Below are 14,549 nucleotides of genomic sequence, written 5' to 3'. Positions count from 1 at the left end.
TGGACTTCCAAGAAAATTGAGGATGAGAGGTTTCTGTCAATGTAAGTTGTTATGAAAAATGGCATAATAAAAAATACGTATGCATTTGCATTAAAGCCACTTAAAAAGAATGAATGTAGGTTGTGAACTTCTTTTTCAATGACCGCAAAAATCAAGATGATCCTCAGATTTTTTTCTGTCAACTCACAGACCACAAGACTGAATTCAATTTCATATAACACTGGATTAAAAAAAAAAAAAAAAAAGACATTTCAGATGGAGGTTTTTTTGAATGAAGATAGATAAAATGGTTTGAAACTGTGCTGAAGAGAATGCATTTCCACAAAACTCCTGTTAGACAACTTGTATTGCAGCCCACTAAATAGTCTTTAGGGTTTTTTAGCTGATTAAATTTATTCTACCTAGATCAGTTTGCTTACAACAAGATAATAGTGTGTAATCAGGGATACGCTTTCATGGTACCTCATCCTTCCATAGAAACCACTAAATCATCTCTTCAGCCTCTGTAGTACAAGCTGATGAATTCAATCCAGTAACAGGCTTGATAGCATGTGTTTAATTAAAGCCTGTCTTTCAAAAGGGTATCTGGTGTGGGATTCATCTCATGTGGTACTTTGGATTTTTTTGACAATGATCTGAAGAACTGAATGTTGGATAAAAACATCACTATCCTATCCAGGTCACAGCCAGACCCGAAACTGAAAAAAGGCTCAGTGAAGTCTGTAGTCTTTAGGCATATGTAGAGTAGCCTTATAATTGTATATAATATATATATATATATATATATATATATAAAAAAAATTTATAATTCCTTGAAACCCAGGAAAAATATTCATTAAACTTCCAGTACAAAAAGAGGCTCACTGTTATTAGGCCAATGAAGACAGTTGTCACATTTGGCTTTTCATAGGAGAGCATCAAGGGAAGACAACAGAAGGCAGCAGTGACACTCACTACACTATAAACACTCTTTGTTGATCTCTAGGCTCACAGCTCACTTACGCGTTCTTCATACTTTCGTCTCCAGGGTCATTTTTCGCTTCTTTAGTATGCACCTTCTGCTCACAGGCAGATGGGTACAGCACTCCCAGCACTTCTATTCTCTCTTTGACTCATTCCAGAAAGAAAACATCTTTAAAGGGAGATGGATCTTCCCTCCATTTCCCTTTGTAGTGTGGTATCTACCTTCTCAGTCAGACCTCCTTGCTGGTGGTGGTTTTCTCCTGAGAAAAAATAAAGTATTTCAGAGAGAGAAAGAAAGTGCATTTACAGTGTTTCATATTCCAGATATCCTTCTGTACACTTGTATTAGCTTTGGTTTTATGGCTGCTGCTTGTTGGAGTCTGGAGGGGGAGAGGTCAGATCTGAGATGCTGCAGCATCTCCTAGAAAAGGAAATAAAATATTTCCAGGAGCCGCTGGTAAACCTCCAGAGGAATGACAACCTGACTGATAGGGTTGGCTCCACTCCTGCTACCTCAACAAAGACATGATGGGAACAACAGGATAATGGAGGAAAGATCCCTGTCTCCAGAAAACACCTGTCCTTGTTATTGGGTGCTTCGGGTCATTTCTAATGACCACTGATGCTGATCCATCAGAGAGTTCTGTGATCCTTGAAAACCTTATCAACCCTAATGAGAGGTAATAACATAGCTGTACCATAACAGGATGCTTCTGAATGAAGGTGATTGTGTGTGAGAATGACCTGATTTTATAAAGTGATGGTGCCTGATGAAGGGCTAGGCAGAGAAAAGCAGTCTCCACTATCAAACAGAATGAAGGAAAAAAGGGAAATCCAGATTAAACATGGAGAAAAAAAATCATAGTGAGGATTTTTAAGCACTAAAGGAGAGGCGCAGAGGTGTTTTGAGGTCTTTGCCATTGGATGTACTCAAAATGACTGGATAAGGCCCTGACATAATTTCAAAACTGGATAAAATTTCTATACTGGACTTGCTTTCATCATGGCATTGGACCAAAGGACTTCTAAGGTCCTTTCCAACCTTAATTATTCTATAATGCATTAATCCTATGTCCATAATAAGGTGGCTGTCCTTCATTTCTAACCATGTCCTAGAGGGATACATAACTAGAAAGGCCTGTGTCTGAAACCATCCTGCAGAGCATGAATTCTTAGCTCAAGCAGGCCTCAGATTCTAGTATTATCTGGTGAATATCAATAATCACCTAGGAATTAACATTTAAAATGCAAAGCAATTAGCTGACTTAGAAAGAAACCATAACCAGAGAGGAATAGAACAGGTTACTTCATTAGACAGAACTGTAATTTATTCTCACAACAAGGTGCAAGGCAAGGATAAATATGTTTAATTTTTTTTGTGTTGACCCTTTATCCAGGCACCATCTGTCTCTCAAAATCTATTAAGCTCAAAGTGGCTTACTTTGATCTGATCATCTTGGGAGGGTATTCATTATAATTGCCAGCTATGAATCACCACCTAAATGGTTAGTCATCCACCTGCCCATCAATCTAAGCAGACTTCACATTAATCATTCTGAACCCAAAGGACATGCATTAAGCGTTCCTTCAAATCACTGAATAAATATGAATATGGGTGTGGACTAGAGGGCTAAAGTTTAATTCCACCGCCCACAATGATTGCTTTCTGCACTGTCGTGGTTTAACCCCAGCCAGCACCTAAGCCCCACTCAGCCACTTGCTCACTCCCCCACAGTGGGATGGGGGAGAGAACTGGAAGAGTAAAACTGAGAAAACTCGTGGGTTGAGATAAAAACCGTTTAATAAGTAAAGCAAAAGCCATGCAAGCAAAGCAAAACAAGGAATTAATTCATCACTTCCCATTGCAGGGAGGTGCGCAGGGCTGCAGCACCAGTAACAGGGACTGGGGAAGACAAACGCCATCACTGTGAATGTCCCCCTCTTCTTCTTCCCCAGCTTTATGTGCTGAGCATGACATGGTATGGTATGGAATGTCCCCTTGGTCAGTGGGGGGCAGCTGTCCCGGCCATGTCCCCTCCCAGCTCCTTGTGCCCCCCAGCCGGCGCTGGTGGGGTGGGGGGAGGAGCAGAAAAGCCCTCGGCTCTGTGTGAGGCCTCAGCAATAACAAAAACATCCCTCAGTTATCAACATTGTTTCCAGCCCAAATCCAAAACATAGCACCACACCAGCTACTGTGAAGAAAATTAACTCTTATCCCAGCCAAAACCAGCACATGAGCAAAAATGCCCAACAGTGTATGAGCCACTCCGCAATGCCCCAGAGGATGCCTGGTCACTATAGTCTCAACTGAAGAGATCAAGCCTTCCCTTTGGGACCACCAGGCAGCAGTCCATTACAGGACTGCAATCTCCTCTCGGTATCCACCTCCCACACCCAGCTGCACTCTGGTAGAGTCACCTTCACTGCTGTGACTCCAGTAGGTGCTCTTCAGGCTGGGGTCCTGCCAGAGAGAGAAAAATGAGAAGTCCAGGCACAGGGAAAAGGTAGCAACTGCTCTGAAGGTCCTTCCCCATCCCATCTTCCTTTTCACTACACTGCTGTTGTAAGCGGGACTCCAGAGCAGTCCACAAAAAAATCACAGAAGCTTGAGGTGGGCTGATGGCATTCACGGCCCCCCTCTCTGGTGGTTAGTCCTGGTCCTTTGTGGCCCAGAAGAAAGAAGCAGCATTTACTTCCACCCCAAAATGTGTGGAAAATCTTTATAATTAGTCAGAACTGGTCTAGCTTCTCAGTTACATACAATAACAAAATTGCGCTGTTGTGATCTTACAAATAAAACTTCAACATCCCAGTCTGGCAGGTGCTGCAAAACTATCCGTCTGTTACCAGGTTGTATGGAATTGCTGCCAAAGACTCCAGCTAGAAATGAATTGCAGATCAGTTAAGCAGGCTAATTATTTTAGGGAGAAAAATAAACTTAGCAATGTTACATAAAATACTGGTGTGATGTAGGCTATTTGGGGGGGAAAAAAAAGAGAAACAAAAAAGAGTTCCATCTGAGCTTTGTTTTGATTTCCTTTGAGCCTTGCAGATTGTTTTGAGTACATCCCTGCTTTAGGAGGATTAAACACTGATAATGGCCTCTTTATAGAGATGTTTGGTTCATTTTTTTCTCTAATGGTAACATGACTGTCTGTGGCCTAAGGGACCGGGAGCCTTTTAAAGCCATACGAACAGGGTAAGAGGTGGCTATAGGACATATATATAGTTGCTCAGTGATGTACATTATTTACAGTAAATAGATAAGGACTCACTCCGATCTCTCTGAGAGTGTTAGCGTTCCTCATCTGCAGATGCCTGGGTCTGTCAGGCCAGTGGTCTCTGTGCTTAGGCAGTTCTGTTTCTTTGCTTCCATTCAGGACTCCACTTAATCCTTCCAAGGATCTAGAGAGGCTTGACCCATAAGCTTCTTCACAGCATTTACTATTAAATCCAGCATTTACCATCCCTTCTCCCTTTGGGGACACCCTAACCCTTTTGAAAACTTTCAAGGTACCATGTAAGGCATCACCTTACAGTGGTTTAAGTTCTCTTATGTAATGGATGGTATTTATCTCTAATACATACACATATGCGGTTGAGCTGATCACCCTCAACTTCATTTATAAGCAGTGCTTCCCCCAAATGAGGGTAGATTCCAACTGACCTATTTTAGGTGACTCTTTTTGATGAACTGTTGCCAATACATTACGGCCTTTCCTATGTCTGCTGGATACAGAGAGAGGCCAGGGCTTCAGAAACTTCATGGAAGTGGAGTACACTGCAGAGTCAGACACAGTGAGACAACTATCTTGAAATTTAAAGTCTGCATAGCCAGTTCCCTTTTGCTGATCTGGGCATTGCTTGAAAGTTCCCCTTCCTCATCTGTAGCTTACAATAAGACTGAATAACTCTTCATCAACTTTTCCACAATTTGCACCTCCATTAATAACCAAAGATGTTTAAAATCCAAAGTTATTCTCCAGTTACCTCCAACTGCAGCACAAGGATCTGAAACATGGCACGAAGGTGCTTAAGTGTAGGCGGAACTTGATGAGTTCGTCACTGAAACCTATTTTTGTAGATCAAAAATAGGTCTGTTACAAAGGCCACTGAGATCTATATAAACCTTTTTAATTTGCCTTTGGATTAGATTTTCTGGGAGTAAAAAGTTGCTTATTAGCAAAGCAAGAACTTAATTAGGGTTATGTAGTCACAGACTGCTGAACACCCTGACGATTCTATACTCAGTACCTGTTATCCCTCTGCCCCTCACTTGTTAACACTTTCACGCAAGAGTTTTTCTCTGGGACAGAGTATGGCGGCATCCCAATAATATTACTTCCAGCTTCCACTGCCATCACAGCTCATTTAATCCTACTCTTCTTATCAGACCCTTCTTTTTTACCTACATTACTGCTATTATATTTTAGTATTACATCAAGAAGCCCCAGGTGAGTGGGCCCCTTTGTTCTAAGCACTGTGTAAATGCATTAAGCTTTCTTCCTTTGCTAATAAGACAATAACAATACAAAACTAGTGTCTGTTTTATCAAAAGCAAACCTTCTCTGCATGCTTTCATCCTTGTCTACATCTCTCATTTGTTTTGTTCAGAGGAGGGGGAGGAGGAGAGGTTTATAACAATTTTTATGATCAGATGTGATTTTAAGATGTGATCTGAAGGTTTGAGAACTCCTCCATCAGGTGATCCAATCAGGAAAGAAAAACTAATGCCCACTGACTTCTTTCCATCCCATCACCTGAATTCTTTCTCCTGACTGTTCTAAAGCAATCCAGCTGAGAGCAGTGCCCACACTCTCTAGGCACAAATCTGTTGGTAAATCTGATTTGACCACCTGTTCAGGAACTGTGATTATTCACAGCACGCAAAGTGCAAAGAGCTGAGAAGGGTAATTCTGAGTAACTGCAAGAGAAAGACAGACCAAGGGTCAGCACAGAGAACTGAGCCCTCCGCTCAGCAGCATGGATAAACTTTGTCATCTCCAGCAACTAAAGTTACAGAGAGGTATAGCTGATAATTTTGTTTTCCAAAGATTCTTTGTTAAGCTTTAACTGCTGATGACATCTTTGGGCTGTTACAGGCAAGTGCTGTTAATTTCAGGTCATAGATGTGCAATACTGACTCTAGGACATGGTACTGACTCTACAAATGCTTAATGGATGGAGGTAGTTGCTCTCATGGTGACTAACAACCAGGTTAGAAGTTGCTATTTTGCTTTATCTTTTTCTATTGCTCTTTGGCTGTGTAATAGCTTTTTGGGTGTCTTTTTAACATGTTATTGTAGCAGTCACAACTGGTTTTCTTTTTTATTTGCTGACCTAAAGCTAAGCTAGCATTTTGTTTCTGAGTTTGATTTCAAGAGATAAATTTGAGTTTAACCTTTTCTTCTTGTTCTCTGGTTGCATCCTAATTGCAGTGAATTATTCTGTCATTAAGAAATGCTTTGCACTCACCTCTGTAAGTGCAGAATCTGCTTCCATGTGCCCAATCCATTAGGAATGGCTCCAGCTGTACAAGACAGCATTTTTGTTACTACTTTTTATTCTTTCTCAAAGCTTGTAAACCGTATCATAAAAGCCATTTTAACAACTGCTTGTTTAGACTCCCATCTTTATCTCCAGGTGACTCTTTTTGACTTGATTGGTTTGAAGCACAAATGATAAATCTTATCTGGCTTCACTGGCTGAGTAAGTATCTGTTCACACAAGTTGCTCAGTAACACAAAAAGCCCACCAGATGATTTCCCTTTTCAAATGCTGCTGCAGGTGCACCTGTGACACATAAACTCACAGGACTGCTAGGCTGCTATTAACGTCTGTGATAGACGTTATATAAATATATATATTTATATAAATAAAAAAGACTGTGCTTTACACAGAGATTTGCTCTCTGCTTTTGCACCAAAGATTAAGAAATTCACCTCTTTGAAGGACTTCAGTTGATTCCAGACTCCCTGCATAAGGGTGTATTTCACTCTGGAAGAAAGGAGAGAAATTTCTTCTAACAATATTTTAGCATTTGGTGACATCTGGGGAGAAATGAGCATTCCAGAAGCAACATCCTCCTGTAGGTCAAGTCCCATGTTCTTCATAGGACAATTTCCCATGACAGTGGTTACCCCTCTGGCACTTTACATGTTACTTACACCATTTGCCTTAGGTGCCCAACATTCAGCTAAGCTGATTTTGTTGAGCAAGATGGAGCAAGAGCTATTCATTCCACATATCTAAGTCACTCCTTAGGGAGATTGTCTCTCTTTCTCTATTGTCTATATTGAAAGCATAAATAAGTGGCCAATACTAGGTGTCAAGCTGTCAGGTGATATGCATCCCCTCCTTGTATGTACTCTGAGACATGTATTTCCCTTTGGATGTATTTTATATCCTACTTACATCCAGAATCCGAAATAAGTATCCCTTTGCTGCTCCAAGTAGAACCGTGGTAGATTTGCAAGTAGTGGGCATCCAGGAAAATACACCACCATGATGCGTCTTTCCACTGTTTCTGGTGTTGCAGCAGGAGGGTTCAGTGAGTCATTGAGGTCAGTTTGATAAGACAGTGAAAGTCAGCGGTCCAGGCTGGCTCCTACTGTAGTGTATGACTGAGTCAGCCCGTCCTAACTCTGGCTATCTCATATAACTCATTTTTTAAACTGACCAAATGCCATCTTGAAACTAGCAGAGGCAAGTTGTACCTACTACTTCATAATGAGAGGCTCTTCCAGAAATCCCCTGCACTGTTGTTTAATCATGTTATTCTCATTTTTGTCTCAAATTCATTCATGATGATCATGCTCCTCCTGGCAATGCTGTCTTTTAATTTTAATTCTTCTTTCATTGGATGTTCACTCTTCCCCTTCTCCATGCAAGCAGTCCTATTCCTTCACAGCCTTTATTTTTCTAGGGTCTGTCCCACCCCTATTAAGTGTAAAATCCATTTTTTTATATTGAAACAAATAATTGATCCAAAATCAAAAGAAAGAAATTGAGTGTGGCACTCACCTTACTATAAACATCTGCACCTACTTGTCTGGAATGGTGGATCAAGCAGCACAGATCCCACATAGTTGAGAACATAATGAAAGATCCTCGGGTCCGATTTGCCCAAGCTGTGCCTTCTAGGAGGGCTCTGACTGAAAAGCCACAGTCCCAGGTTCAGAATTCCCCTAACGAGGCACCAAAGAGGGAAACTGCAAAACTCTTCCAGGCTGATACAAACCTGAAATGGAGCGTAAAGCTGGGGTTGAGAGGCGATTGTTTGGTGCCAGACCACAGCACTACAGAGTTTCTATGCACAGCGCTACAGACTATGGATGTGTCTATGCCCCTGAAGGCCCACCAAGAAATAGGAGGATTGAAATCATCTGAGCGAAGGAGTGCAGATCCTCACTTCACATGTCCTTCTATGAACTCTCACCTCAGAGGAGGCAGCTGGCAGAGGAGCTTGCCAAGCCACTCTTCATCATTTATCAACAGTTCTGGCAAACTGGAAAGGTCTCAGAAGACTGGTGGTTAGCCAACGTGGCACCCATCTACAAGAAGGCCAGCAAGAAGGATCCAGGAAACTATAGACCTGTCTGCCTGACCTCGGTGCCAGAGAAGGTTATGGAGCAGATCATCCTGGCACCATCACGCAGCATGTGCAGGACAACTGGGGTTTCAGGACCAGCTAGAATGGGTTTATGAAAGGCAGGTCGTGCTTGACTAACCTGATCTCCATCTAGAACAAGATGGTGTGCCCAGTGGATGAGGGAAAGCTGTGGATGTTGTATACCTGGACCTTAGTAAAACCTTTAACACCATTTCCCACAGCATTCTCCTGGGGAAACTGGCCGGTCATTGCTTGGACAGGCTTATGCTTCACAGGGTAACAAACCGGCTGCACGGCCGGCCCCAAAGAGCGGTGGTGACTGGAGTGCCACCCAGCTGGCACCAGTCACGAGTGGTGTTCCCCAGCGCTCTGTGCTGGGGCCAGTCCCCTTTAATCTCTTTATCGATGACCTGGACAGGGGGATCGAGGGCACCCTCGGTCAGTTTGCAGATGGCACCGCGCTGGGGGGAGCACTGCCCTGCCGGGGGGCAGGGGGCTCTGCAGGGTCTGGGCAGGCCGGCCGAGGGGCCGAGCGAGCTGTGTGAGGGTCACCCCGGCCCCGTGCCGGGCCCTGCCTGGGGGTCACACCAGCCCCAGGAGCTGCTGGCTGGGGGCAGGGGGCTGGGCACTGCCCAGCGGGGAAGGGGCTGGGGGAGCTGGCTGATGGCCAGCTGAACATGAGCCAGCAGTGTGCCCAGGTAGCCCAGAAGGCCAACAGCATCCTGACTTGTATCAGAAACAGTGTGGCCAGCAGGATGGGGACAGTAATTGTCCCCCTGTGCTCGGCACTGGTGAGGCCGCACCTCAAATGCTGTGTTCAGTTTTGGACCCCTCACTGCAGGAAGGACATAGAGGGGCTGGAGTGTGTCCAGAGATGGGCAACAAGGTTGGTGAAAGGTCTGGATCACAAGTCTTATGAGGAGCGGCTGAGAGAACTGGGGGGATTGCTTAGCCTGGAGCAAAGGAGGCTCCAGGGGAACCTTATCGCTCTCTACAACTACCTGAAAGGAGGTTATATCAAGGTGGTGGGGGGGTTGGTCTCTTCTCCCAGATGACAAGCAATAGGACAAAAGGAAATGGTTTCAGGTTGCCCCAGAGGAGGTTTAGATTGCATATTAGGAAAAATTTCTTTACCAAAAGGGTTGTCAAGCATTGGAACAGGCTGCCCAGGAAGGTGGTGGAATCATCATCCCTGGAGGTATTTAAAAGGCCTGTAGATGCAGTGCTTAGCGACATGGTTTAGTGATGGACTTGTCAGTCGTGGGTTAACAGTTGGACTTGGTGATCTCAAAGGTCTTTTCCAACCTAAGCAATTCTATGATACTGTGTTTTAACTTATCAGGCCATCATTCCTGTTCATCTAGGACAGCTAATACTGACAGTGTGTGGTTTGGGTGGGAAATACCTCTGCTATTAGAGCTCACCAACCCTTCTGAGCATCCATCAGACAGCATGTTGGAACTGGTCTGAAGTGGGGTTGGGGAGTGTGTGTTCCTCATGTTTTGAGTAGACTTCACACTGCACCTGAAGGCAAGCCACAAGCTATAAAAGAAAAAGAAAAGCAGTAGCTGTGTAGCTTTGGACAATTTGTTTCATCACCATCTTCCCTGCAGTCCCAGTGGGGACTATAGGTACACCCAGGATGGCTTTGATCTACCTCACTCAGGTGCTGATAGCTGAGAAGCTGTGTCAGCATGGGTTTCACACGGGCTGTGCAAGCTCATCCCAGGCCTTGCACAGTTGCCATGGTAGCTGGCCCATGTTGAGGGCGACTCTGCAACAACATCGCTGCTATTAATACCCAAGCTTTAGCCTGCTGATAGCAAAATGAGGATAAAAGCACTCCCTTACTTTTGAGGGATGCAGTGAAGATAAGTACATGAAGACTGCAAAACATTCAGGGTTAAGATATCAATATCGTCTAAATTTAGCTAAATTTATAATCCAGACATCTAAAACAGAGCTGGTTGCCCAGACTCATTTCTAACTGATGAAAGGAATTAGGTATTTTTCATCTGACCACAGTATCTACCCTGCTTTGGACATCTGCTTTCGGAGGAGATGAATCATACCCTTTACCCATGCTACTGATTCTCTCTTGGTCAGGAAGAGAGCTATGGGTCAGTGGCTGAGACGTAGTGTCTACATTATATTATTTATAACCTCATCCTCTAAACAGTTGTGTTTCTGGTAAAGGATGCCCTGGCTTCATATAGAGGTTGTATGTAAAAATGCTCTTTTTACAAAGCTGGCTGAATTTTAGGTTGGCAGCAGAATATCAACAACTTTTCTGAGTGCCATGAGTACAATTACCCATTGGCTGTCCAAGAAGCTGGTCCCAGATTCACCTAATCTAATTTTGTAGGTTTACCTGGCCGCCTAGGTTAGGGATCTGAATGGCCCTCATCTCTATGGTAAGCAGAGATCAATAAGAGTATCCAAAAATTGGTCTTAATGTTTCATTCCAGGTTCTGACTTGGAGACTTCTCTGCCAGTGATTTGGCAGGAACTGGTTTCACTTTATGTTAGGAGTATCTCAGCCCTTCCCTCCCATTCTGTGTGAGGCTAGGATTCCTGTCACCTCTTTCTCTTGCTTATATGCACATATATCTGAGCTACAGTACCTGGGATCACTCTGTGATCCATGCAAAAAAATATGCACCTTAAGTTCAAAATTCATCTGACCTATTTGCAAGCGTCTGCTTAAGGATGACCTTCTGTTGACTGCAGAGCAGCTCAACAGTGCCTGTGAAAGATGCTTCCAGGGATTAGGTCAGGTGTGTCTTTGTAGTAGACACCAATGTTTAGTTAGATGATCTGTGTTTCTCCATATACAAGGGAAGCAGGGGCAACTGTAGCTCCTGTGATAGGTCTAAGACCTCTGTCAGGTGCGCTCATCTTGAGGGCTTGACTCAGCTGCACAAGCCGAGGCATGCTTTTCCCAGAGTGCAGCACCCAAAACAATGTCAAGTGAACTAGATGCTCATGTTTAGGCAGCTGAATCAAGCCCTGTATGTTTCAGTGGCTTGACACATATCATCATTTGTCTGAGTGCTGTCTAGTGTCCCTCTACAGATACCCGAGTATTCTAAGTGTTCTTTTTTCTTTTCACCAGGTCCGTTCTGCTGCCAGGAAAAGATGGCATCGCTGGCAAGACCATCACTCCCTCCGAGTGCGTGTGGCACGTGCCATGTCTATCCCCACCTCTCCGACACGGATCAGCTTCCATAGCATCAAACAGACCGCAGCCGTGTGATATGCCCCGCAAAACACATGCACTACCTGGTGGCCTTCAGGGTTCTTCTTTCTTCACTCTCCCCAGGCCCCTTTCTTCAAACTTTGTTGCTTTATTCTGCACTGATCTCTTTCGCAAAGAAGTACCATCATGTTTTTGTGGACTCTCATCTCCCATATTCATGATGCTGCTTAAAGGCAACCAGGCAAAAGCCTCTTGGAGTAGGCAGTGGCAAAACAGATTCAAAGAAGAAAGAGATTCAATGCTGACTGTGTCTTGTGGAAGTTCACTACAATACAAAGTCTAAAACAGCACACTGGCAGGAACAATTTTTTTCTCCTTTATTTTGTTTCGTTTTTCTGTTTTCCCCTTCTGTATTGTGGTGAACAAAGACTATTTTTAACATACTGCCCAACTCACCTTGTATATTGATTCCCAATGATTTCAACAGTTTGGTGTATAGATAGCCCACCTCTTTCTTGTTTCTTTGTAAAAATTTCTTCTCTGCAGAACTGTCATTTGAGAACACGTGGCAGCAAGAAAAAGAGCGTCTGAAGGGTGGTGTGAAAAATCCTGATTTATCTGTCCTTCCCCATTTCTCCCTTTGATAGACTGGGAGTTGGCTATGGCATCGCTGGACTGTTTAATGCAGGGCACATTGCCTTGCAAGAACCATGCCCTGGTCATACACAAATTTTAGGAAAGGACAACAATATCTCTAGATAGCTCTGTAAAGTATCCTTATTCCTCTTAGCCTCACACTTTCGACACAGTGTAAGTAGCTTTTGGAAAGTCTTTGGGGTTTTTTCAGCTAAGAGGATCGGGATGGCTAAGAACACAAAACATGTTTTCTGGGTTGAAAAAATATAAAAGGGAAGCACTGTAGAAATAATGATGAAAAGAGGTTGTTTGCATTATGAGGATAGTGCTACATGCTGCACAATTATCTATTGAGCATTTTGAACTAGAGCAGATGTATCTACTAGGCTTTTTATGTGATGTTCAAAAATACTGTATATTTTCAATAATAAACACTACTCTGGGTTGGTTTCAGTAAAACCAGGCATTGTTTTCTTTACTCTGGAAAGGAAGAAGACACCTATCTTGAGTGTTTTTATATCTAAGATCAGGGAAAGGAATCCTGATTGATAATGAGCCAATAAGAACAACGTCATGATAAAATCTGATCAAGAGGGCATCTAAATGCAAGATGAATTGTCTCCCTTCTGAACTCATGGTGTTACACTGGATCCTTATACTTCTGCACTCCCCTCTACTGGGCTTTGCAACAGCAGAAAGAAAAAAGCAAGTTGTGTAATATATTCTCCATCACCTGTATCTGACCAGTGCTGGAGTAATTTGCTCTTACCACTTTAGCATGTTTATTTTTCATTCACATGTTTTAGAGTACTTCCGAGCAGAAGCTGGATTTAAATCTCCAGATTTAAATAGGTCTTTCTCTAGTTTTCAGAACTACATAGGGCTGGAAAATATCTTGGAAGACACTGATGTTAATCCCCTGCTTTTGGAGGCATCCTGTCCTAACAGCTCGAGCATATTCAACTTTGAGCTGATTAGCAATGCATAGCAAATTAAATTAACAAATTAAAATTTTGTAATTTTTCCACCTCTTAACTCTCTTTTGGATTCATGTGCCTCAATAAGATAACGAAGGAAGGAGGGAGAAGGGAGATATCTATCTAGTTAGACCTATTGTGTCTGCCAAAGAGGAGGAGCAGGAAAGAGCCTTCACACATAGCCTTCCATGTGGCGTGCCAACTAGCATGATAGATCCCAGTGTGACAGAGATCCAAATACGACTGGAAACGTGCCTGCCTATGCCACTCACTGCTGTCAGTGCCCTGGGTTCTGCAAAGCGATACAAACAATCTTTGTGGTAGCTGGGAGACAAAAGCCTCTGATGGGAGAGGACTGCGTCAGTGCTTTTATCCATTGCGTCACAGTAGCAATGCGCAGTCTCCTGGAATTTTGTGTTTGAAGGGACAGATATACCTACAGGTTGGAAATGTGTGGATTGAGTACCTCTGTGTTTGCTGTCTCTAGGCCAGTTTGGGATGAAAAAGGGGTTTGCAATGCATCAGGTACTGTCAGAAATTGCAGGTTGTTGCTACCAGGTGTGTATTTTCATTTCACAAAAAATAATATCCTTTTTCGGGTTAGTGTTTGTCCAAAGCAGATTTTCAGACCTTCCAGCGTTAGACCCTGTTTCAAGCTGCATGGTGGACATACAGTGTTAATGGGATATTGCTTATGTTAATGTTGAAGTGATTGCTATGCTAACACATGCAATACCTCTACTTGTTTTGCTGTGGAAGCTTTCTGAAGTCTGTCATTCCTGAGGTACTGACAGCCATGGCCCATTTTCTCTAAAGCCTTGTGATGAGAAACAAGCTTGAAATTCTACCGTGGGCCTTGTAAGAGCAGGATTTCAGACTTTCCCAGGAAGAGCAATAAAAAAATATTTTGAGGGTGACTTTTTTTTTTTTTGGTCTTCTCAGAGAGCACAGAGCAGGGGAGAGTGATGGAGATAGGTAGGTATGGAACTCTAAACACAGCGTATCTTGGGGATGGTGCATGGCATAAAGGCCAGGATTTGAGAGAAAAAGGCAGACTTTAGGTTATATCAGGCAAAGGCCTAGGGGGTGACTGCTTTGTGGCAGCTGGTGCAAGGAATGTCATTTACACCAGCTGAGAGTTTCCTATCTGAGATGGGATACA

The 14,549-nt window shown here is 43.3% G+C and overlaps 1 protein-coding gene across 3 annotated transcripts in view; it reads left to right on the top strand.

The window, feature by feature from the left end:
• Positions 1–12,869, top strand: part of CRHR2 (corticotropin releasing hormone receptor 2) — a 160,232-nt gene extending 147,363 nt beyond the window's left edge. For all 3 annotated transcript variants that reach the window (XM_055806726.1, XM_005240964.3, XM_027791768.1), the window contains one exon: positions 11,691–12,869. In XM_055806726.1, the coding sequence (XP_055662701.1) occupies positions 11,691–11,831 (141 nt within the window). In that variant the 3' untranslated portion in view covers positions 11,832–12,869. The remainder of the gene's footprint in view (positions 1–11,690) is intronic.
• Positions 12,870–14,549: the final 1,680 nt, after the last annotated feature.

This window comes from Falco peregrinus, chromosome 5, assembly GCF_023634155.1.
Source record: "Falco peregrinus isolate bFalPer1 chromosome 5, bFalPer1.pri, whole genome shotgun sequence".
In the NCBI taxonomy this organism is placed as follows: domain Eukaryota; kingdom Metazoa; phylum Chordata; class Aves; order Falconiformes; family Falconidae; genus Falco; species Falco peregrinus.
This window is presented reverse-complemented; position numbering and strand designations above follow the sequence as displayed.